A 26,272-nucleotide genomic window follows, 5' to 3' on the forward strand; every position below is an offset into this window, starting at 1 on the left:
CCCCAGCCATGAACAGAGAATCAGGTGCCTTTTCCGCCCTGGCCAGTGATAGCAGGAAGTAGGGGTGGAGCCAGCGATGGGAGCTGGGCACGGTCGAAGCTGGCAGTCCCAGGAGCTAGGGGCCCCTTGCCTGGGCCTAAAGCGAAGCCCAAGATCGGGGGCCGCTGCAGCTGTGGGTCCCCGCTGCCCAGGCCGGACGCCTCAGCCAGAGGCTTCCTGCAGGGGCAGGGGCGGAGCCCGCACACGGCGCCCCCCGCTGCCCCTGCAGGTCCCCGCTGCCCGGGCCGGACGCCTAGTCCAGAGGTATCAGGCCTGGGCAAGGGGCCGATCCTACGATTGGAGGGTGATGGGGGTCAACGCCTGAGGGCTTCCCAGTATGTGAGAGGGGGCAGGCTAGGCTGAGGGACACCCCCCACACACACACACCCAGTGCACGAATTTCGTGCACCGGGCCCCTAGTATTCTTATAAGAAAAAAAAAGTTAAATCTGAATTATTCAAGCCTTTGGAATTAATGGCCAGGGTGCATGCAATAGAAGAACAAGCTAGATGACATTACGAGGAAGTAGAAAAATCTAGAATGTGGGACATTCTGTGGGGCCCCTGAACCTGGTTTCTACAGCAAGTCATGACATGAAAACAATTAAAAGAGATTTAAGAGACTTAATAACCAAATGTAATGTGTATGCCTTGTTTGGATCCTGATTTAAATAAAACTGTAAAATATTTTTGAGACAAGTGAAAATTTTTAATATGGATTAGATAATAAATGATAATACCAAGGAATTTTTTTCAGTTTTACATGAGAAATACAGAGGGGTGAAATAAAATGCATCATATTATTTGGCATTTGTTTTTAAAATTATCTTCAAAAATAGGAAAAATAAAAAGAAGAGAGGGGTCAGGAAAGGAAGTGTGGTAAAATGTAGATAATCACTGAATATGACTAACAGTTCTATAGAATCCATTATACTATTCTCATTACTTGTGTAGATGTTTAAATTTTTTCATAATAATTTTTAAATCTATAGAATTCAGTAGTTTCTAACAGTACTATCCAATAAAATTAAATTACAATTAATTAAATTAAAATATTTTCATTTCAACATTCAATTAATACAAAAATTATGAATGAGATATTTTACATCCTTTTTTCATACCATCCTCAAAATCCAGCACATCTCAGTTCCGACAAGCCACATTTCAAGTGCTCAAAAGCCACATGTGGCTAGTGGCTACCTTAATGGCAGCAAAGGTATACTGTTTGGATTGTACGCTAGGCTTGATTTTTAATGAACTGTGTTCAACCACTGGTCACTGATTCAGGATGTTCCTGGCCACCGAGTTCTATCAAAAGTTAAATGATCCCTGCCTTTGCCTTGAATGAAAATGAATGAAGATACTGTTGAAGCATCTGAAAGGACAGGGTGCTGGGACTTAGGACAGATTTCATGTCTGTGTTTGAGCCTGCTTGATGATAACAATATATGTGTCAAAAGAAAAGTGAAATGGTCAGAAAATACAGAGAGAGAGAGAGAAACCAAAATAAAAACAGATGCCACAGAGAAGAAAAAGAAAGAAACCTGAACCAGAGCAGAATCAGAAAAGACCCTAGCACCCACAAAGAGAAAGGGAGATGCTACACAGACTCACAGAATCTATAGAAACCAATGAGACAATCACAAAGAATAGATTTTGTTTCATGATATCTGTATAGAACAATGTTAATGATAAGTTTTGCTGTGCAAGAGACGATTGGAATCAGAAAAGACTAAGCCATTGGGATGACTGACAAGCATGTCTTTAGAGAATAAAAGTTGGGGTTCCCAGATGACACCCAAGCCTTGTTAGGGTACCTTTTGTTGCCCATCCTTTGCTTCCACATAACACACACACACACCCCTACCTGGTCCTGTGTACTCTCAGCTGCTCCCGCTTGAGTTGCTCATAAAACACAGGCATCATCATTGCTGCCCGAAGTTTCCGACGATTTAGGTTTTGAAGTTGCCTTTGATAGACCTGCCTCTTGACATTTCTTGAGTGTCTAATCATTATCCGCCTCATTAGTTGTGTGTTGGAAGGAAATGGCAATTCTGTGTGGCAACAGGTAAGTACCTGAGTCAGGCTGCTTCTATTCTCTCACCTTGTCTTCCCATCAATATTTGTCCTGCACCCCAACCCTTGAGGCTGGCAAGCATCTGACCTCTGCCCACCCCACACCCTGAGACTGGAAGGCAGGAGGCTGAAAAACACCAGTGCTGCCGCCTCATCTATTCTCAGACATGAGAGACAAACAGGAATTGGAAGAAGACAGATAATACCTTTATTTTTTAGTTGAGCCTCAAGGTCATTGATGGAATCATGGGCATTAAGAAATCTGAACGGAAACTGCCGACTGCTGATCACGGACTTCTGGAAAGCAAGGGAAGGGTCTGAGTATGGGAGGCATTAGGGGCCTCAGGGACCAGGAACTTGAGATAACCACTCTAGATTTGTGGGAAGGTGAGGAAAGACAAGAGGAATATTAGAGACGAGATATAGAGAAAGGGGGAGAAGATTAAAGAAAAATGAAAGTCTATGTAAGAATATGAGAAGAGGTAAAGAAGAAAGGAGAGGAGGTAACAGACGGAGCTCTTTGTTTTACATCAGACTCCTTCTGAAGTCAGTTAAATCACAGAAGTGCTTCCTCCTGGTAGATCAGAAAATAAAAAGGAAAGTTCTTTTTTTCTTTAATGTATTGATTGTACAGGGGGGGGGGGAGTAAGAGAGAGAGAAGCATTGATTTGTTTTTCCACATATTTATGCATTCATTGGTTGCTTCTTGTATGTGTCCTGACCAGAAATCAAAACCCTCAACTTGGCATATCAGGACAATGCTCTAACCAACTGAGCTACCCAGCCAGGGCAAAGGAAAGTTCTTATACTCTAATTTCTCAAAGGTGTGATGAACCCCCAGACCTATCTTCCCCAACCTGTCTGTACCCCCTTACCTGCCCACATGGAAATAGCTTGGCGGCCATGACCTTCCCCAGCCACTAAGAACAGCCCAGTCCCAAAAACTGCAACGGCATCTCCACACCCACGTTCCGGCTCCCTCCCCCCACAAATACCGCTTGCTGGAGTCTCTGCAGTACAAGCTCGTGGTGGTGGGCACTGATCCCAACTCGCAGCAGGTTGCACAGGTTCCGAAGCATGGCCATGAAGGGAAGCTTCCCATGGTCTGCAGAAGGTCAGAAGGTCGGGCAGGGGTGAGAAAAGGAAACAAAGGGTAAGAGAGAGGTCAGAAATCAGAACAAGAGGTTCAGAGGATGTAGAAAATTCAGGATGGAGGGGGTGGGGTATTAACATATGATCTATCCTACTCAAAAAGTTTTAAAGGTCCACAAAGAAAAAACAAACAAACACGGTTGGCCTGAAGTTTGGAGCAAAATTCATACATCACTGTTTATGGGACAGCTGTTTCAATAAACAACTTATGCTATCACTTTGTCTGTTGGCTCCAGCCCTGAGACTGGGCTCAACTGGCAAAATATATCCTCTAATCAAAAGTAGTGATTTCCCTAGTGAACAAAATAAACTGATGAACAAAATAGATCCAGAGACACAGAAGCATGGAACAGACTGATGAATCTCAGAGGGAAGGTGGGGGTGGGTGGGGAGAGATTAACCAAAGAATTTATATGCATATATGCATAACCTATGGACACAGACAATAGTGTGGTGAAGGCTTGGGGGTGGAGTTCAGGGTGGAGGGGGTCAATGGGGAAAAAAGGGAAACATCTGTAATATTTTCAACAATAAAGATAATTTTTGTTTAAAAAAGAGTAATGATTTACAAACTTTTTAGATGGCTAAAAGAGAAATTTCCCAGTGTAAGTTTGTTTATTAATAAATTATATTCATGTAGTCCAGCGGTTCTCAACCTGTGGGTCACAACCCCTTTGGGGGTCGAACGACCCTTTCACAGGGGTCGCCTAAGACCATTGGAAAACACATATATAATTACATATCGTTTACAATAGCAAAATTACAGTTATGAAGTAGCAACGAAAATAATTTTATGGTTGGGGGTCACCACAACATGAGGAACTGTATTAAAGGGTCGCGGCATTAGGAAGGTTGAGAACCACTGATGTAGTCCAATCATTAGTTAATATTTCAAGGCACAATATACGAAATAAAGAATAATTTACAGAGATCCAACAGCAGACAAGAGGATCCCAAGAATCAAGTGAAAGATTTGAAATACAAAGAAACAAAAAATACCCAACTGAAAAAGAAAAAAGAAAAGAGATTCCAAAAATATGAAGATAGTGTAAGGAGCCTCTGGGACAACTTCAAGCGTACCAACATCAGAATTATAGGGGTACCAGAAGAAGAGAGAGGGCAAGATATTGAAAACCTATTTGAAGAAATAATGACAGAAAACTTCCCCTACCTGGTGAAAGAAATAGACTTACAAGTCCAGAAAGCGCAGAGAACCCCAAACAAAAGGAATCCAAAGAGGACCACACCAAGACACATCATAATTAAAATGCCAAGAGCAAAAGACAAAGAGAGAATCTTAAAAGCAGCAAGAGAAAGACAGTCAGTTACCTACAAGGGAGTACCCATACGACTGTCAGCTGATTTCTCAACAGAAACCATGCAGGCCAGAAGAGAGTGGCAAGAAATATTCAAAGTGATGAATGCCAAGAACCTGCAACCAAGATTACTTTATCCAGCAAAGCTATCATTCAGAATAGAAGGTCAGATAAAGAGCTTCACGGATAAGAAAAAGCTAAAGGAGTTCATCACCACCAAACCAGCATTATATGAAATGCTGAAAGGTATTCTTTAAGAAGAGGAAGAAGAAAAAGGAACTCTTACCATTTGCCACAGCATGGATGGAACTGGAGAGCGGATAAATACCACAGGATCTCACTCATTTGTGGAATATAATGAACAACATAAACTGATGAACAAGGACTGATCCAGAGACGGAGAGGCATTGATTGGACTGTCGGGCTTTGGAGGGAGGGTAGGGGAGGGTGGGGGCAAGGGGGAAAGATCAACCAAAGGACTTACATGCAGGCATATAGGCCTAACCAATGGGCACGGACAACGGGGGGGGGGGGTGAGGGCACGAGTGGGGAGGGGTGTAGAGGGTAACGTGGGGACAAGGACACATATGTAATATCTTAATCAATAAAAATATATTAAAAAAAAGACATAAAAAAAAAAGATAAGGTTCATCATCATGATAGTGAATGTAAACCCCTATTTCAAATAGTCTTCTTGATCCTTTTAAGTTTTCTGGGGAACTTGTACAATCTGATTAAATAGTCATTATTTTTCATTTACATATAAGTGAAAAAGACTTGCAACGAAACAAATTTCACCTCTGTCACTTCCTGTTTCACCTGGGTGCCCCCACTTTAGAGAGCAGGTCTGTTGGCCCCAAACCCACATCCCATGCTCTAGTCTGCATTTCTCAGCAGCTTTCATCGGGAGAACGGAAAGAGGAGGGTGTGTACACAGTATAAGTGATGCGTGATAGCTGATGAACTATTTTATCCTTTGTAAAGTCATGTTTTCTCAACTGTTGCTATGCATGGAAGGTCTTCTAGATATAAGAACTTAAGTCAATATCATATTTATGACTCTAGAAAATAAACTGAGTATTTATTCTATAGATTAAGAAATTTGCTGTTTCATTCCAAAGAAACTGTTTGTAAATTAATGAACCAGTGGTCTCCAAAGAGGGGTCTGTATATCTAATTACATTTTATCTTATATTTTATACTTATTTTATATATTTTAATATTTTATTTATTTACTTATATTTATTTTCATACCTATATTAAAAATAATTATATCTTCTATATTTTTAAAGTACATTAATTTATTAGTATATGTACAAAATTTTTATAAATACAGGGTAGGGAAAAAGTAGGTTTACGGTTGTTCATATGGAAAATAATACAATAATTAAAAAATAATAACACAAGAATAAGCTTTTTCATACTTATAACTATAAACCTACTTTTTCCCACTCTGTATATACATATATTCTGTTGTATCCCAAAATTTGTTTTGCAATATATAATAAAAAAAAAGTCTGGATTCCAGTGGGTTAGACTCTGGGCATTTGTCTCAACCAAGAATAATGACACAGTTTTGATTTTCAGGAGCAGAGAGAGGAGATGGAGATGATGCATACAAGAGTCATCTACATATATTGGCTGCCATCCAGGCTTCTCTATTCTACTCCACCCAAAGTTGAATCAATACTGGGGAAGAGGTTACCGGACACACGCGTGCGTGTGTGTGTGTGTGTGTGTGTGCGTGTGAATGTGTGTGTGGGGGGGGAACATGTGATTCTGATGCATAGACCACCAGTGACAACCACAAAGTGAGAGGAGTGCTAGCAGCTGAGCAATTAGGGCTTCCCTGAGTATCAACACTAATAAAAGAGAAAAATGGTAATTGGCGTACGAGCTACCCTTTTCATTGGCTAATTAGCACTATATGCAAATTAACTGCCAATTAAGATTGGCAGTTAACTGCCAACAAGATGGCGGTTAATTTGCATATGTAGGCACAATGCAGGGAGGCAAAAGGGAAAGCAGGAAGAAGCCCCCTGCCACTGACAGTGATCGGAAACCCAGGGGGGAGCTAAGAGCTGGGGGGCAGGGCAAAGGCGGCCCTGGGGCCGCCTTTGCCCTGCCCCCCCAGCCATGATCGGAGAATCAGGTGCCTTTTCCACCCTGGCCAGTGATAGCAGGAAGTAGGGGTGGAGCCAGCGATGGGAGCTGGGCACGGTGGAAGCTGGCAGTCCCAGGAGCTAGGGGTCCCTTGCCTGGGCCTAAAGCGGAGCCCACGATCGCGGGGCCGCTGCAGCTGCGGGTCCCCGCTGCCCAGGCTGGACGCCTAGGCCAGAGGCATCAGGCCTGGGCAAGGGGCTGATCCTGCGATTGGAGGGTGATGGGGGTCAACGCCTGAGGGCTCCCAGTATGTGAGAGGAGGCAGGCTGGGCTGAGGGACACTCCCCCACACACACCCAGTGAACGAATTTCGTGCACCGGGCCCCTAGTAATCTATAAACAGCAGCCCACAGAGAAATAAGGTAAAAGCCGACTTGGGCTTCCAAGGCTCTAAAATGAAAAGTCTACAAAACTCAAGCAGATAAAAGGTCTGGTTAGATATTTCTCAATGGAAGGAAGTTGACTTTAAATTGTCAAAGATGAAAGAGGAAATAAAAGAAAACAAAATGGAATAGAAAGAACCTTCTATAGTTACAAATTAAAAAAAAAAAAAGAGGAGATTGAGAGTAACTTGGTCCTCCCTGATTTGAAATTTTTTAACTCAATATGGGCAAATTACTTAAAATTCCATGTTCTAAATATGAATTCCTATGGAGATTCTACTATGCCATGTGCCAGAAAGTTCTATCTTATTTGGATGAATTACACAGATATTGATACAAGTGAAATCAGGGAGAAGGTACCACTTTTATCATCTACACTAATAAAAGAGAAACATGGTAATTGGCGTACGACCGCTACCCTTTTCATTGGCTAATCAGCGAGATATGCAAATTAACTGTCAGCCAAGATGGCGGCCGGCAGCCAGGCAGCTTGAAACTAACATGAGGCTTGCTTGCCTCAGTGACGGAGGATCGTTGGAGGAAACCAACATTCCCGCCTGCGGCTGCAGGCCTCTGAGCAGCCAGTTTAAGAAACATTGTAACAAATACCAGCAGACTTCAGCCAGCAGATTTGCAACATTGTATGCAAAGGCCAGAAACCTACTTTCAGCCGGAGGCCTAAGAGCTGGAGCCAAGCCTCAAGCTAAAGCTGGCCCAGAATAAATAAAAAAAAAAGAAAAAAAAGGAGCGGTTGGGAACTTCAGTCACTCCCAGCCTGAAAACAGCCCTCAGCTCCTCACCCAGACTGGACAGGCACCCCAGTGGGGACCTCCACCCTGATCCAGGACACCCTTCAGGGCAAACCAGCTGGCACCCAACCGTGCACCAGGCCTCTATTCTATATAGTAAAAGGGTTATATGCCTCCCGGCACTGGGATCAGCATGACAGGGGGCAGCGCCCAAACCCCCTGATCGCCCTGTGGCTCTGTGTGTGACAGGGGGCGGGGACCCAACCCCCTGAGTAGCCCTGCTCTGTGCCTGATAGGGGGGAGCTCCCCAACACCCCCCCACGGGCCCTGCTCTGTGTGTGACGGGGCAGAGCCATAACCTCCCCATCAGCCCTGCCCTGAGTGTGAGAGTGGCGGCACTCCAACCCCCTGATCAGCCCTGCTCTGTGGGTGATAGAGGGTGGCGCCCCAACCCTCCCTCCCACGGGCCCTGCTCTGTGTGTGACGGGGCAGAGCCATAACCTCCCCATCAGCCCTGCCCTGAGTGTGAGAGTGGCAGCGCCCCAACCCCCTGATCAGCCCTGCTCTGTGGGTGATAGAGGGCGGTGCCCCAACCCCCTAATGGGCCCTGCTCTGTGTGTGACAGGGTATAGAGCCCCAACCCCCCTGATGGGCCCTGCTCTGTGGGTGATAGAGGGCGGTGCTCCAACCCCCTAATGGGCCCTGCTCTGTGTGTGACAGGGTATAGAGCCCCAACCCCCCTGATGGGCCCTGCTCTGTGGGTGATAGAGGGCGGTGCCCCAACCCCCTAATGGGCCCTGCTCTGTGTGTGACAGGGTATAGAGCCCCAACCCCCCTGATGGGCCCTGCTCTGTGGGTGATAGAGGGCAGCGCCCCAACCCCTCTGATGGGCCCTACTCTGTGTGTGACCAAGGGTGGTGCCACAACCTCCTCATCAACTCTGCCTTGAGTGTGACAGGGGACGGTGCCCCAACCCCCCAATCGGCCCTACCCTGATCGTGACTGAGGGTGGCATCACAACCTCCCAATCGCCCTGCTCTGTGCATGACAGGGGGCGGCGCCCCAACTCCCCAATTGGCCCTGCTCTGAGCCCGACCAGGGGCTGCACCTAGGGATTGGGCCTGCTCTCTGCCACCCGGGAGCAGGCCTAAGCCAGCAGGTCGTTATCTCCTGAGGGGTCCCAGACTGCGAGAGGGCACAGGCCAGGCTGAGGGACCCCCCCCCCCACCCAGTGCACAAATTTTTGTGCACCGGGCCTCTAGTGTGTTGATAAAGACCTAACCACATCTGGAATAATGATCTATCTACAATTGCAATGTTATTCAAAGCAGGTACTCCTGTCCACTTGGGTGTGGTCAATGGCAGACTTTATAAGTCCAATAAATTTAGTGACACAACTACCAAGCAATAGAATAACTGCATCATGTCATGGAAATCCTCTAGTCTAAAACGGAGAGGCATAAATCGGGAAGAGCAGAAGAGGGTGTGATGGTCAAGGTTACTGTACCAATGAGTTCCTCCCAGACGGAAGCTTTGTTCCCCCGCAAGCTCAGCTCCCGCTCCCAGGTCTCAGGCCGAGATAGCTTCATCCGCTTCCCAGCTCTGCCAGAATCCCATGGCCCGGGGAGGCGACTTCGAGAAAAGACCTGCAGGTTGGAGGGGTATCTGGAAGGGAGGAGGAAAAGCTTATCATTTCAAAGCCAGCTGAAAATAACTCAGGAAAGGAAAGGTGAGCCAGTCAAGCTAGTCAGTCATGTTTACAGGCCACATCTGCCCAAACTAATGTTGCTGGGGTCAGAACTACAGGGATTGGGGCCATGGATATAGAAGAGTCAGGGGGTTTCCCAGATGGAATGTACGTTCGGAGTCTATCTTCCCACCTGTAGCCTAGCAGGGCATGCACGAGCTGGGCAGGCTCCTGGATGTGCAGTCGCTGTACCAACTTCTTCAGGGTGAACCTTGGTGGCTTCTTTCTTTCTGGCGCTGCATTGTAGGACTCCTCAAACTGTGGAAATATCCCCAAATCCCACTGGGGTCATTAATCTGTGACCATGGTCACTTTCTGCAGAAAGCAGAACCTAAGACCATCCTATACCTAGGAGTTCATTTCTTCCCCAAAGGAGATTTGGGCAGAGTAAGAATAAGGGGTAAAAATCTCTATCAACAAGAACTCCTGTGGTAAGCATAATATAGCAGTGTTTTGGGATCGCCATGTTTTATTTACACAAGATTGAACTATCAATGGTAAAATGGAGTGATTGGCTTGTGAACAGCAAGATGGAGGTAGGATGAACAGAGAACACCTTGTTCTCCGAGGGAGGAAAGAGAAAAGGGTCTCTTATTTAAATCACGGAGACTTGGACCAGGAGGAGGCACCAGAATAATGCAGGCTGTGAGGAGTTAAAAAACTGAAAGAAGTTGCTTTACAGAATCTTCCATGGTGGAAGAAGAGCTAAGTTTGGGATGTATTAATAGGATGAAAAGATCAGCTGACCGACTGAGAATGTGTTTTCTTATAATGCTTACATCTTCCTAATAATCTCTGTCAATGATGACGGTGGTGGTAGCTCACATTTATTCAGGGCCAGGTGTTGTTAGAAATACTGGAAATACAATAACTGATTTAATCCTCACAAAAACCCAATAAACTAGGTACTATTATAATCCCCATTTTATATCTGAGGAAACTGAGGCAAGAGAAGGTAAATCATTTGGCCAAAGTCAGGTAGCCAGCAGTGCTGGTGGTGGAGGGATTCACACCCAGGTCAGAATTCAGATTGTATGCTCTTAACCACTAAGTGCAGCGACTTATTTGTCATTAATGCAAATTTAAAAAATGGTTTGGTTTGTTTTTAAAAATTCCTATGGAAGGTAAATATTTCATTTCTTTAACTCATTTATCCAGCTGGACATGCCACCTGTCATTAAAGAAATGGGGGGAAAATTCTGTAATTTATTGCTTTACTTTTGAGCAAGTATTAGTAATCAACTTTAAAGACTGTAATGAAACTAAACAGATATTAAAACCAAGTTTTAGAGGGGGGGGGAATGGGGGAAAAGCCCTAGCTGGTTTGGCTCAGTGGATAGAGCATCAGCCTGCAGACTGAGGGGTCCCAGGTTTGATTCTAGCCAAGGGCACATGCCCTGGTTGCAGGCTCGATTCCCAGTAGGGGGCATGCAGGAGGTAGCTGATCAATGATTCTCTCTCATCATTGATGTTTTTCTCTCTCTCTCCCTCTCCCTTCCTCTCTGAAATCAATAATTGCCTTTCCCAGTGCTCTCAAAACCTGATCCCATAATCACAGCTGAGACTGCCCCAGGTAGGAAATTGGCCTGCGCCTACCACACCCTCTATTTGTATTTCTAAACCAAATGGAATTCCATTTCTAAGTATCAGTTGAAAAGATTGTTCATGCAGAACAAGGCACTCACCTTCTCCTGTTCATTTTTAAGAAACCTAAGGTACTTTGGCAAATATTTCTGTGCCTCAGAAAATGGACGCTCCGTCTTCTGTGGGGACAGGAGAAGCAGTTTCAAAAAGGGAAATAGAGGTTGTCTCTGGAGAGATCCATTTCAATAGCCCCAAAGGCCCATCTCTATCCAAAAGGAAGCCAGCTAGGAAAGAAGCAGGCCCTGTCTTCTCTGCCTCCTGAGCTCTACCCGGCTCCTCTGCATTTTTCGAACTGTTTGTTCCTGGTGATAGGAACATGCCAGACACTTAGTGTGGGATCCCCCTGGATCAGCATGTTCCTTCGTCCCTCCCTTTCCAGAGAAAAGGGACCTGGGCTGTGAATGACCAGGGCTGAGATAGGGACTGACTGGAGGCCGGGGGGGTCGGTTGGGGCGTCTCTTGGCCCGGTGCTTCCGAGGGCTGTACTTGGCCAGCTGGTACTCATCAAACTGGGTGAATTTGTCAGTCATAGCAGCACGCAGGCAGGCAGGCAGGGGCACCAGCTTGTCCTCCTCTCCTTCAGCCAGGCTCTGCCAGAGAGAGAAGAGACCATCAGGACTGAGACCCAAACAAACCCTCCAAAACAAAACAAGACCCATCACAGGGTTAAATGAGAACAGGGAGCGAGTTCTCAGCCCAAGCTCTAAAGCAGGGGTGGGGAACCATTTTCCGCCAAGGGCCATTTGGATATTTACAACATCATTCTCAGGCCATATGAAATTAACGGTTTAAAAATTAGCTTGCTATATTTGGTCAAACATTTAATTAACTCATCCCTAGTGCCTTGGCAGGGCCAGACCAAATGACTTCTTGGACCTTATACGGCCTGCAGGCCAGATGTTCCCTACCCCAGCTCTAAAATGACAGTTTCTGTGTTTACTGGGCTAGTCAACAGACTTCCATGGGTCTCACTTTCTTCATTGTAAATACAAGGTCCAGAATAAGACCAATTTTTCTTAAATTGTGGTCCAGCCCTTCTCAATCATATTCTCCCTGTTGGGCAACCCAGCCTGGTTGAGGGAGTTGCTGTCCTGTCTGGGCATCAAGGTTGAGGGCAGCAGAGGAGAGGCCGAACTGTCCGAGAATTTTCTCCAGGGATGCAATGAGCAAAAGAGAGAAACCTACATGAAGGCCAAAGTTCAGGGAAGTGAGTGCCATACCTGGTATAACTCGGCTACCTGAATCCAATCAGAAGGCAGCTGGACAATGGCACAGAAATATCGTCGCAGGTGGGGGCGGCAGACTGGCAAGAAGGCAGCAATGGCCAAGACTAGGTTGGCTACATCCCTGATGTTCAGCTGCTGCCTGGTGTACAGAGATGCCTAGGGTGCAGGGTGGGGTGGGTTAGCATCTCAGCCACTTCTCACAGAGCTTCATGCCCTAAACTAACTTGCACTTGCGTATCTAATCTACCTGCATAAAACCTTCCCTGATCCCTCCAGATTGTCTATGAAATATCAAGTTCAACCTCTGAGCTTTGCATCCTAAATCCTCTGTAATTTAGTCTGTTCCTGCCTTTGCAGCATGTCTTCTCCTGGGTCTATGGATCACCTCCTGAGTCAACCAGGCCCTTTCCCTCTTTGGAAGACCTCCCACCTTCAACATCTATCAAAGTGCTGATTAAACCTGACATCTTCCAAAGTCTCATCGAAAATATTTCCCCCCTCTTTTCTACTTCTGAAACAGTCACTTACCTACTGTACCATTTGCATTTACATATTTGGGAGTGTTTTGCTGACCTAACAGTACTGTAAGCTCCTTAAGAGCCAGATCATGTTTCATTCTGTTGGTATGACCCTCAAGACACTGTATACTTAAACCTGCATCCTTCTAAACAAATGAACCCTAGCATACTCCTTCCCAACCCCATCTTCTCCACTCCTCAAAGAACTCTAGGGACCAGGCCACAGACTCACCCAGAGATCATATCCACTTCCTAAGTGAAGCTCCCTCTACCAACAGCACAAAGCTGGTCACCATCGCCCTCACACACCATAAGCACATTCTCTAGCTCCCAGCTTTCCACTTCCATCCACTCTCTCACACCACAATACCTTGAGGATAAACTCAGGCTCCAAGGGGGCAAGTTCACTACAGATTTCCAGGAGGGCAGTCTTGGTAGGGTTGGCTTCATCTTTCATGTTTACCTTTGATGCCACAGTGGAGCACAACAAGCTCATTAGAGCCATCTGGGAATTGAGATAGAGAGGGAAGGAAGGAGGAAAGCGGTAATAACGACCAACTTAAGCATCCCTCAGGCCAGCTTACAAAATCATGGACAGAGAAAATGGATCCCAGATTCAGATGTTTTTTCAACCAAGAGGTTGGAAAGGGGATTAGAAGGTGAGAAATAAGAGTTGGTTGATGGCCCTCCCTCCCCTTCCATCAGTGGAAGGGATCTAGTTCAGTCTTTGGGCACTACTCCTCCCACGCACCCCACACCCTTCCCTCCACCACCATCAACCTCTTTCCCACACTGGAACTTTTACCTTCTTCTCCTGAAGGACCTGGTCAGTGGGCTCAGATGAAGACTCGGAGTCTCCAGGGATAAGCTTCAAGGCCAGTTCCTCCACCTCCTCCTCCTCTCCCAAACTTAGACTGTAAAAAGGCATTTGAGCCTCTGTCCATTTCTTCTCTCCTGGCTTTTTCTCTTCTGAAGAGGACCAATGACCCTGGGGATAGTGGCAATTATTAATCACAGTCCCTCAAACATAGATAGATTTGAAGGCAGCTCCCAGGGATAGGAAATGTCCACATTTATCTTCTAGCACCTCAACTCCTCTCCCTTCACACCCAGCAACAATCTGTCCTGTCTGACATAGGGATCTCTCACTATCACACACACCTTCAGGTAGGGTTAGAGCTATCTAATGGGGTCATTTAGATTAAATGGGATAATGCATGTATGACTCTTGGCAAATTGCAAAGCCCTAAGTAAGTGTAAGATGGCAGTAGCTGTAACCCTGACAATGACTCTATGTGGTAGATTGCCAATGATCTTGTTTTAAAGTTGAGGAAATTATGATGGGGGGTAATGGGGAGAAAAAAGGGGGACATCTGTAATACTCTCAATAAGAAAGATAAATAAAATAAATTAATAAATGTGAGGAAATTAAAGTTTCAAAAGGCTAAGAGTCTTGCCCAAGGTTGTGCTTGTAATACACGGAGACAGTATAGGGCTCAGATTAGTCTTTCCCTCAGTCCGAATCCGAGGCTATACAGAGGAATGTGTGTTTGTATACTGATTCTGACCTGTGCTCATATATGTGTGTATAAGTGGACATGTGTCTGTACATGCACCTCCAGGGGACTGGGCCAGGGTATAGCAGATGTGTCTCATGCCTGAACAGGATCTCAAAAGCACGTGACTGCCTGTGCTACTGCAACATCATGACGGCTCCCCTCCTGAGCAGAGGCTTTCTGAGGACAGGGCCTGTTTTTGCTCTACTGTCCAGAATGTCTGAACTAGATATGTAATGAGAGTAACGATGCTGATGAAGCCAGTCCTGGGGTAAAGGGCACCTCAGGAAGCGGCTTCAAGTAGATAAGTACACAGAGCAGCACAGAGAGACACTGGCACAAAAGCTAAGAACTAGAGCATCCAACAGACATGGCTTCAGTCAAGACGAGCGCCGAGAGCTATTACCAAAGCTGTTTCCTGAGCTCCCTGTGTGGCAGAGATGGATTTCAGGGCTCTGGGGCAGGTCAGAGGGGCTGGTCCCTCAGAGAAACACTGAGTCCTCCGGGTTGGAGGCTCAGAGAGCAGGTGGTTACTGGTGTCCAGGCTGCACAGATCAGCTTGCACAAGCTGAGATGTCTGAACACATTGGAGAAAGGAGCTGGCAGACATAGGGCTCTTTAGAATAGAGAGTGTAGCCAGGCACCGGTTCTCCAAGGAGAGAATGTCTGGGTGAGCAGATACATGTCCATGTGGCTTCTCCATGAGCTTCATGTCAGGAAGTGTGGCCAGGCACCGATTTTCCAAGGAAAGGATGTCTGGGTGGGAAGACACATGTCCATGTAGTTTCTCCATGATCTTCACATCAGGAAGTGTGGCCAGGCATCGGTTCTCCAAAGAGAGGATGTCTGGGTGGGCAGACACGTGCCCATAAAGTTTCTCCATGGCTGGAGCCCAACCAGTATATCCTAGATGGAGAGAAAGAGGTGATGAGCACTTGGCTGCACTGGGAGTATATCTTTCCTATAGCACTCCTGGTAATGCCAGTGACCTTCAGGTAGAGAACAACCAATATTTATTTTTCTAGGACTGGGTTTATTATAAGGATGTATTCAGGGAGTATTCTACAGAGAGAATCGAGGGAGTATTCTAAGGGAGAAGAGTAGGGAAAGGTAAGGCAGAAGCTTAAGAGCAGGAAGTTTTTTGTGTGTTTTTTTTTAAACAGATATGTCTTCTCATGAAGGGGCAAAGGAGCCCCCAAGGGCTGTAGGTGTGATCCCAACTTAGTATAGGGGCCATACTTGTAACCTGGACTCTGGATTCTTAGCTCCAGAAACAAACATTTGGGTCAAGCTGTCTACATGCACCACCTCAACTTCTCTGCCTCCTACTCACTCTTCAACCAAATAAATGGGATTCTGTCCCACTATTCCTGCAAGGCTGTCCTCTTAGGTAACTAGTGGAATTCTTGTTATACAAGAACAGACACATCTGGGAACTTATCCTCCTTCTTCTCTCAAGTACAATATGAGACTGTTGATCACTCTCATTGAAACTCTCTTTTCTTTTGGCTTCCATGATGCTACTGTCCTGGTTTTCCTCTGACAACTGTGACCACACCTTCTTGGGGGTTCCTTCTCTGCCATTCCTTGAATGTTAATGCTCCTTAGAGTTGTAATCGTTCTGTATACTTCCCCAACATAGTCTCACCTATTCTGTGGCTCCAAATAACATTTCTATGCTGGCAACTCACAAATTTATTCCTTGACCTAGATCTCGTCTGAGCTTCATACTCATTTACCCACTTGCCTGTTGGACATCTCCACGTGGGTGACTCAAACGTATGCAAAGCTCCATAGATCCCAAATGTATTGTCTTTCCCACAATCCCGCCTCTTCTCCAAATCTATCCCCACTCCTTTGCCACCTCTGCTTACAGAGGTTTGGAGAGGAACAAACCTGAGTTTAAATCCTTATGGGACCTTGAATCTACTTGGAACCTTGGGCTTCCTTATACTTTCTGTGCCTCAGTTTCCTCATCTACAAAATTGAGATAAATGTCTCCCTCCCTCCACAGAGTTGTTAGAGGAATAAGTGAGAAAAAAATATATCATAAGCACTTACAGCAACTCTTAGTAAGTGTTCAATAAATAAAATCTATTGTTATTTTCACCCAATAGACTACTGAAACCTATTGATTCTACTCTATCAGTGTCTCTCAAACCTATCCAGTTCTCTCCATTCTGCCTGCCACCACCTTTGTTAAAACCCTGCAATTCATGTGGACCCCAGTATGTAGATCTGTTTAAATAAAGGAGAACCCCAGAAAAAAAGGAGCACCCTGATACATACCCCAGCCACTGCTTAATACATAGCCTTGTTTATTTTATCACAGTAAAATGCTATCTTGTTTGCTTATTTGCTTCCTTGCCCACTCTTTCTCCTTACACAAATAGAACTCCCTGAGGGTTTCTTTATCTTGTTTTCCTTTATATGCCCTGCATCATACACATAACCTGGCTTCTGATTGTTAGGTTGGATCAAATAATTGAATCAATACCCCCTCCCCTGGGAACTGACCTGTAGGCCACTTCACAATAAACATTCCACTTGCTAAGACCATTATCTCTCCCCTCTGGAGTTTCCCCAGAATCCAGACCTGCACAGAGAATTCTCTGCCCAGAAAAAGCCCACCTAGAGTCCTTTTAAAACCTCTGACTCCCTGCCATTGGCTGCTGGCGCCATTTTGGGGCTCAGTCCATCTGGTACACAGATGGCTTAACAAATTCATGATTTTTCACCCCTTTTGGCTTCGTGCGTTCCTCCTTCGGCAACTGTAACACTGATCATGTTTCAGCCTCATCTCTTACTGTTATTCCCATCTAACTCTAAGTTTCCACTTTATGTAATCACATAAAGGCAGGTACCTGGAACACTCTTCCTTCTACGAAGACCACTCCTTCCCCAGCCCTTCCTTTACCAGGCCAAACTGTACTTTCCTCTCACTCAGCAGGCTTCAATTTAATAGTTCCTCCAAGGAGCCAGCCAGTCTAATTTAGGTGGCCCTATGTTCTCACAACATCGTACCTCCTCTATCATAGAACACATCCTCTGGGTTGTGATTGCCTGCTTGTCTCTCATTCCACCAGATTATAAATTCCTGAGAACAAAAGCCCCAGTGGCCTTGTGCACTGTTGTTTCTACAGTACCCCTGTCAGTGGGATTCAGAGACTTTTGACAATCTGGTGAAAGCTATGGAGTTTTTCTTAGAAAAGCATGAGTATATACTATTTTGCACTCAATTTTCAGGGCCCATCCATGGATTCTTAGAATCTCCATTAACTACAAATTAAGAACCTCTGCTTGACAGAATGCTTGAACTTACACTATTGGAATGTATTTACTTATTTGAACAAATGCATTTGCATTTAAGTATTTTAGGAATAAGTGTGTTGTTAAATGAATCATTTGAACCTCAAATGCAAGAACTTATGGAGAGGTACGTAGAATGCTTCCAAGAAAATCTGAATGGACAGACAATACAGAACCAGAAAAGACATGGATAGCGCACTGGACATCAGGGTGGGCAAACTACATCACAAATGATGGCCTTTGTGCCCTGTACACTTCCCTCATATCTTGGTACCCCATAAGCCCCAGAGAACGGAGTGGGGAAATCTCAGAATTAACTCAAGGTGTTTTTTTTTTAATGTCTCAAAACAAAATTAAGTTAACAGAAAAACACAGTTAAATATTTTTTTGCACCCTGGAGTTTGGGAAGGGAGATTCAGCTGTAAATTACAAATGAAAAGTCCCCCCACCCCATCCTCATCTCTAGTTCCATTCTCCAGGGATACCACTGCTGTTATATAAAACATATAGGAATAGTTTCAGATACAGTGGGGCCTTGACTTACGAGTTTAATTCGTTCCTAGACTGAGCTCGTTAACTCAAATTACTCTATCAACTCAATGCAAAAAATCGGCCAAGAGACAGCTGGTATCTCAAAAAACTAGTTAGTCGGGACACTCGTAAGTCAAGGCCCCACTGTATTTTCTATGCTTATACAAATATATAAGCATAGAAATGCTTCTTCCACCCACCCCCTTTTTTTTTCTTCGCTTTACATAAAGAGGATCATACTTTAGACACCATTCTGCACTGTGTGTGTGTCAGGGAAACCTTGTTGTATTAACACATTAACACCCACATCACTTTTACAAAAGTTGACTGTATGAGATTCTTTCCTGTTTAAGCACCGCCCGGGCTTCTGTTATTACAAACAGCGCTCCAACTCGCTTGTTAATGGTAGTTACTATCTCCTTCCAAGGAGCACTGAGCAGGGAGACTCGTTCTCTCTTGGTCTCTTCCTCATTCGTATGTCCCTTCTATGTCCTGCCCCTCCCTGGCCCTCACTCTCTGCTCCGCTTTCCATCGGCCCTTCTCACTGTCCCTTCCGCACACGCACACACCTTGCCGGGAGGAGCCGGCACACGCACCCACCCGCGTCTGTCCCACCCGAGCCTGGGCCGCGCTCGGCCCTTCGCACCGGCTCTCCGTGCCGAGCCCAGTGCCCCAGGCGCCGGGCCAGGGCGGCTTTTACCTGCGCTCGGACCGTCCCCGGAGCCACTCTGAGCTGGAGAAGCTGGCTGCCTGGGACGCCGATCTCGGCTCTCCGGAGCAGGAAGCAGAAGCCGGGCTCTGGGCTCCGCGGGTCAGAGGAACTGGAGCCGGAGGAGGAGCCGGGCGGCGCGGGGAGGGGACTGCCGCGGGCGGAGACGCGCCGGGCCGGGCGGCCGCTGGAGCTGCGGGCCGGAGCGCGGCGGCGCCGGCAGGAAGAGCAGGTGCCTGGCTGGTGGTGCGAATGCCCGGAGGACAGTGCAGCCTTTTCTGGGGCCTGGGTTTGGTCCCCTCCCTTTCCCCCTTTCTTGTCCTCCGTTCTCCTGTCCGTCAGACTCCCCATCTACCAAGGTCCCTTCTTTTGCTAAATTTCCTCTCCTTTCTTGTGGCATATCTTCGAGCACTGTTTCTTGAAAAAAGATTTTTGGCATGTTCGTTTCCTGTCTGGACACTTTTTTCCTGGTGTCAAGGATAGCTGGACTCTTAATTCACCCACAAGTTACTTTGTGGAAATAGAAGTAAAAGGAGACGGAATATGGAATAATTGGGGCAGGGTGAACTGAGAGCAGCCCATGCCCATCTGGAGCAGACTGTGGATTACAAGGAGTCTATCTGGAGCGTCAATTGAATGATACCCTCTCCCCTGGGAACCGACCTTGAGGCCACTTCACCATGGACATTGCACTTGTTTAGACCACATTCCACTTGCTAAGACCATTATCTCTCCCCTCCGGAGCCCCGGAATGCAGACCTGCACAGAGAATTCTTCGCCCAGAAAAAGCCCACCCAGAGTCCTCTAAAAACCTCTGACTCCCCCTGACGCCCCGAGTTGGGTGCTGGCGCCATTTTGGGGCTCAGCCCATCTAGGTACCCAGATGACCTAATAAATTCATAATTCTTTACCCCTTTTTGGCCTCGTGTGTTCCTTCTTCCGCAACCTTAACATTTCCCAGAAGGCGGACCAGGATCAGCAAAGAGACCAAGGACCTGTAGGATGTGATGTTAGTGCTATTTCCTAAGGAGCAGGGCCAAACAAATAGTAGCAGAAGAAATATACTCATCTCCCGTAAAACAGATGATCTGTCATCTGGGAAATACCACTTTGCTTAGGAACACAACCTTCGTTCCCACTTCAGCTCAGAATTAGGGCCATCCTACTTTCCCAATTTATTGAGCCAGATTCTGCCTTCCTTCCTTAGATGCCTCCCTTACTACCCACCCCATCAGTCTCAACACTTCTTTTTATAACATATATTTTTATGTACCCTTTATTCTACTGAACTACAGTTCGTAAATAATATAATTTACCTATATACACAATTTTTAAAAATAAAATATCCTAAAGAGATAGAAAGGAATAGCAAAAGAAAGGTTATTTATTATACAATACTATATGTTTAGATATGTAAATATTTGGTCATGGCATTACAGAGGACACAATGTGGTACTCGGATGCATGCATTTCTGTAGAGACCTACCTTAAAAGTTACAGTTACAACCCTAGTTAGTTTGGTTTAGTGGATAGAGGGTAGGCCTGCAGACTGACGGGTCCTGGGTTTGATTTCTGGTCAAGGGCATATGCCCGGGTTGTGGGCTCGATCCCCTGTAGGGGGTGTGCAGGAGACAGCCAATCAGTGATTCTCTCTCATCATTGATGTTTCTACCTCTCTCTCTCTTTCCCTTACTCACTGAAAAAAAAAAAAAAGTTACAGTTATAAAGGGGCGCTATGATGGTGATTGAATACCATGAATAGATGTTCATGTGGCATGATTTTCCAAAATGATGAATAATTTTTGGTAGATTTTGTAAGAAAACAAGGTAGGATCATCCCATTATATTCATGGTAGTTGCATTTCATTCATGGTAATTCTAGACCAGCCGTGGGCAAACTACGGCCCGTTTGAAATGAATAAAACTAAAAAAAAAAAAAAGACCGTACCCTTTTATGTAATGATGTTTACTTTGAATTTATATTAGTTCACACAAACACTCCATCCATGCTTTTGTTACGGCCCTCCGGTCCAGTTTAAGAACCCATTGTGGCCCTCGAGTCAAAAAGTTTGCCCCCCCCCCCCCCCCCCCCCGTTCTAGACTCTGATCCCAGGACAATTTGAAAACCACTGGTCTAGAATGATTCCCCAGACAGAAAGACAGTAACTACCCCAATGCAGTTTAATAAGGAATGCCCCTGCCACACCTCAATTTCATACGTAAATAACTGAGCCCAATTCCAGAGATTCTGTTCTGGTCAAAGAGCCACTGATTGATCCTTGTGGACAAAAATGGTGTAGTGTGTTAAATCTAACTCAAAGTAACCTCACAGGGTGATCTGACCATAAATTCCAAACTGGCCATGATGGGTAGCCACACCCCAACTTCTTTTTTTTTAATTTAATTTTTTATTTTTAAAATGTCTTAAATTTTGTTTTTCAGTCACAGTTTACATTCAACACCATTTTATATTAGTTTCAAATGTATAGCATAGTGGCCAGACAATCATATACTTTACACAGTGATCTTCTTTTATTTTAAGTACCCACCTGGCACCATACAGAGTTATTATAATATTACTGACCATACTCCCCATGCTGTACTCCACATCTCCATGACTGTTTTGTAACTACCAATTAGTACTTTTTAATCCCTTCACCTTTTTCACCTGGTATCCAGCCATCAGGCTGTTCTCTGTAGCTATTAGTGTGTTTCTATTTTGTTTGTCTATTTTGTTTTTTAGATTCCTCATATAAGTGAAATTATATGGTACTTGTCTTTTTCTATGACTTATTTCACTTCACATCATACCCTCTAGATCCATCCATACTGTCACAAATAGTAAAGTCTTGTTTTTTATGGCTGAGTAGTATTCCATTGTATATACGTACCACCACTTTTTTATACACTTGTCTATTGAAGGGCATTTAGATTGCTTCCATATTTTGGCTATTGTAAATGATGCTGCAATAAACATAGGGGTGCATATATGTTTTCAAATTCAACAGTCCTCTTTTAATGACGTTGCCTTGCCATTGTCTTGTAAAATGTCCCACCTTTGGGTTTGTCAGGAAACTGGAAATTAAATCCAAAAGCTGCACTCCCAACTTCTTTAGTAAAAGATTTATCTTTGCCTTAAGAAATCCCTGTCCATTGTTTTTGCGCCTTTAGGTTAACACACCTTTGAAATGTCAGAGTAATCCTCTTTTTCCAGACCCCTTGAAGGTGTAACCACCCTCAAGAGGGTACATAATATTATTCACTATCCTATACATTGCTTTCTCCCACCTTCATGTAATCTTTCTTACTACCCTCCTTAATTCCAGATGTATAAAAGGAACTCATTCTCAGGGGCATTTGAGGTCCTGAGTCCTAGCATTGTCATCAGTTTAACTCAAACAAAATCTTATAAAAATTCCTTACAGGTTTGGATGTTCTTATGTGGACACCCTTAAAGGATATTTCAGTTGGATTTTGAAAGAGCCAGATGAATTATCTTTGCCTTGCAACAGAAAATCTCCCAACTGGCAAGATGTTTACAAAGTCAGCTTTTCTTTCCCATGGACAGTGCTAAAAACATTGCCAATATTTGTTCCTTTCAATCCCACTTTTCTAAACTAGCAACTCTCTTGAGTTGAAGTAAACTTTCTTCAGATTACTGTCATTGATTCAATTGCGGGGGGCGGGGGGGGGGGGCGGGGGATTGGCGTTGCCAATCAAATAACTGTAGCAGAGTTGAGGAGACATTCTGTTCCCCACTGGAGTAACTCCTCCAGAGTTTACTTTTCTTTTTTCCAAGTTCTTAAATTCACTTTCTCCTCCATATGCAGCCTACACCCCTAATTGTTGATCAGTGGTATTGAGCTCCAGTGTCCAATTGATGAGTGTAGTATCCAGACTGGTTCCTTTCTGAGGCCAAGGAATGCCCTCTGCCCTTAGAAGCCCCTTTATGTTTTTGTTAATTCTCACCCAAGGATATTTTCCCATTGATTTTTAGAGAGAGTGGAGGGAGGGGGAGAGAGAGAGAGAAACATCTTTGTGAGAGAGACACATCGATTGGTTCGCTCCTACACACACCCCAACTGGGGCCTGAGGTCAAGCCTGCAATCGTGGTATGTGTCCTTGACTGAAATCGAACTTGGGACCCTTCAGCCCATGGGCCAACACTCTATCCACTGAGCCAAACCAGCTAGGCCAGAAGCCCCTTTATTGAAGGCCCTACTGGGATTATTAAAATTGCTCACCTCCTCTAGTCAGTTTAATTGCAAACTTCCTATTTCCCCCCACTTTGATTCAACAAATATCTATCAAGTGTGAAGGACAGTGTGTAAAATGTATACAACATGCCTCCTTCTAAAGTCTTCATCGTATCACGAAGGAGACAAATATATGCAGAAGTCACAAAAATACAAAGTGGAGCCCTGGCCAGGAAGCTAAGTTGTTTGGATGACACCATCCTGATACTCCATGGTTTCAGGTTCAATCCCCGGATAGGGCATATACAAAAATCAACCAATGAATGCACGAATAAATGGAACAAGAAATCAATGTTTCTTTCTCTCTCTCTCTCTCTCTCTCTCTCTCTCTCTCTCTCTCTCCCCCTTCTTCCCGCCCTCTCTTTCCCTTCCTCTCTTGCAAGTCAATATATAAAATTTTTTTTAAAATGAGGTGGCTATTGGGACGTACTATATTCCACTAAGGAAGAAACTACAGGGTTATGTGAAGGAGGGACCTTCAGCAATTTCCTGGAGGGTTAGACTTTGAACTGGGGAGGGAGGCTTCTGATAAGAAGTGGAGAGGAGAGTGAGAGGCTGGAGACTATAAAGTCCAGTTGGTTCCACCACAGTTTTTTCCCCTTTGTGAACAATTACCTTTAGCTTCACAGCTTGTGTTTCTGTTCAGTCTAATCACTGCCAGCTCCAAAGCACTGCACAAGCTGTGATGGACCAGCACTTACTCCGTAGTACTTGACATCCCAGAGGAGCCCTTCGGGACCAACTGAAAGCCCCAGAAGCCAGTCAGCAGGTTACATGAACTTCAAATATTAAGGCCGTCTCGCTTCTGACTCCTCTGACTCAAAACAACCCTGCATTTGGTCTCTGGCCTGTTGACATCTACTAACATCTCTCTTCACCTTCCTTCAAGGGCTATGTTCCCCTGTGAGCCATCCTTCCCTGACTAGTCTTCCTTTGTGGTAGATTAAAGCAGGCCACAAGTTCTTTGCTTCTTTTCCCATTGGAAAGTGGAGTCTGATTGCTCATTTCTTGAATCTGGACTGACCTAGTGACTTGCTTAACCAATATTTGTGACAGAAGTGACATTCTGGCACCTCTTGGACCTTCCACCTAGGACTCTGGAACACTCCCTCTGGGAATCCTGAACTACCAAGTAGGTCCAACTACTCTTAGATTGTCATGCTGAAGAGAACACATATAGGTGCTTCAGTTAACAATCACAGCTGAGCTCAGCTTTCCAGCCAACCCCATCAGGGCACCAGACATGTGAACAAAGCTGTCTTGGGCCCTCCAGACCAGGCCATCTACCACTTCAGTACAACCAAGTAATTTCCATCAATGAACATGGAACAAAAGAATCACTTAGCTGAACCCTGCCTAAATGTAAGTGAAACCAATGACACATAAAATCATGAGAAATATAGTAAAACTAGAGGCCCAGTGCACAGGTTCATGCACATTGAAAGGATATTAATTAGAAAAAATATTTTAGATGCCAGGGAGGGACCATGGGATGTTGGCTCCAGAGCATGTCTGGCCCATCTCATCCAGTCCAATCAGCCAGACCCCAGCAGCAAGCTAACCAACCCGTCGGAGCACCTACCTCCTGGTGGTCAGTGTGCATCATAGTGACTGGTCGAACAGTTGAACAAACAGTCGGACACTTAGCATATTAGGCTTTTATTATAAAGGACTAGAGGTCTGGTACATGAAATTCGTGCATGGGGGGTCGGGGTTGTCCCTTAGCCCAGCCTGCACCCTCTCCAATCTGAGACCCCTCAGGGGATGTCCAACTGCCGGTTTAGGCCCCATCCCTGTGGGATCAGACCTAAACTGGCAGTCAGACATCTCTCTCACAATCCAAGACCATTGGCTCCTAACAGCTCTCCTGCCTGCCTGCCTGATTGCCCCTAACCGCTTCTGCCTGCCAGTCTGATTGCCCCCTAACCACTCCTCTGCTGGCCTGACCGACACCTAACTGCTCCCCTGCCAGGCCTGATCACCCACAACTGCCCTCCCCTGCCATGACCTGCCTCCTCCGCCAGGACCGGCCTCTTCCACGCTGCACAGAACTGCGGGACCCCCTTGGCTTCATTGTGCAGAGTGGCCACCAGGCCCCACCTCCACTGTGCACGCAGCCATCTTCTGACAGCCATCTTGTGATAACGTGAGGGAGTGATGCCACCTAGGCTATTATTAGTATAGATGATTGTTATTTGAAGTCACTACATTTTGGGACAGTCTGCTATGCAGCATTAGATAACTGGCATAGCACACCTGCAACATTCAACGCTAGGTTACATCAGATTACATTGTTGTCATCCTATTCTCCTTAAACCTTTTATATATTTTTAAAAATGTATTTTTATTGATTTCAGAGAGAAGAGGGAGAGGGAGAGAGAAATAGAAACATCAGTGATAAGAGAGAATCATTAATCAGCTGCCTCCTGCATGCCTCCCACTGGGGATTGAACCCACAACCCGAGAATGTGCCCTAACTGGGTATTGAACCATGACCTCCTGGCTCATAGGTCAACACTCAACCACTGAGCCACACCAGGGGCTCTCCTTAAACCTTTTAAATCACCTAATTCCTAACACATTGGTACTCTGCAATAGTTCCACGTAGTGAAATGCTCATTTTGGGAGGTGGGCTAGCTGAGATAGATGCCAACTTATATGGCAAATGTATCGGGAACCTCATATCTATGAAATTAATTGCACTCCCTCTTACACATGCCCTGACCAGGGCCCAGGCCGGGACAGAGCCTGCAACCAATGTATGTGCCCTTGACTGGAATCAAACCCCGGACCCTTTGGTCCACAGGCCAATGCTCTATTCACTAAGCCAAACCAGCTAGGGCTGAGCCACCTTTCTTTTCTTTTTTTTTAATATATATTTTTATTGATTTTTTTACAG

The 26,272-nt window shown here is 45.3% G+C and overlaps 1 protein-coding gene across 1 annotated transcript in view; it reads right to left on the reverse strand.

Moving 5' to 3' along the window:
* TEP1 (telomerase associated protein 1) overlaps positions 1 to 19,260 on the reverse strand; it is a 41,862-nt gene extending 22,602 nt beyond the window's left edge. The window contains exons 1-12 of the mRNA XM_059705882.1: positions 19,109 to 19,260; positions 14,975 to 15,474; positions 13,818 to 14,000; positions 13,383 to 13,517; positions 12,489 to 12,650; positions 11,697 to 11,858; positions 11,310 to 11,387; positions 9,758 to 9,882; positions 9,385 to 9,542; positions 3,110 to 3,219; positions 2,321 to 2,411; positions 1,906 to 2,092 (exon numbers count right to left, since the gene is read on the reverse strand). Of these exons, the coding sequence (XP_059561865.1) occupies positions 1,906 to 2,092; positions 2,321 to 2,411; positions 3,110 to 3,219; positions 9,385 to 9,542; positions 9,758 to 9,882; positions 11,310 to 11,387; positions 11,697 to 11,858; positions 12,489 to 12,650; positions 13,383 to 13,517; positions 13,818 to 14,000; positions 14,975 to 15,451 (1,868 nt within the window). The 5' untranslated portion in view covers positions 15,452 to 15,474; positions 19,109 to 19,260. The remainder of the gene's footprint in view (positions 1 to 1,905; positions 2,093 to 2,320; positions 2,412 to 3,109; positions 3,220 to 9,384; positions 9,543 to 9,757; positions 9,883 to 11,309; positions 11,388 to 11,696; positions 11,859 to 12,488; positions 12,651 to 13,382; positions 13,518 to 13,817; positions 14,001 to 14,974; positions 15,475 to 19,108) is intronic.
* Positions 19,261 to 26,272: the final 7,012 nt, after the last annotated feature.

Source organism: Myotis daubentonii, chromosome 1 (genome assembly GCF_963259705.1).
Source record: "Myotis daubentonii chromosome 1, mMyoDau2.1, whole genome shotgun sequence".
In the NCBI taxonomy this organism is placed as follows: domain Eukaryota; kingdom Metazoa; phylum Chordata; class Mammalia; order Chiroptera; family Vespertilionidae; genus Myotis; species Myotis daubentonii.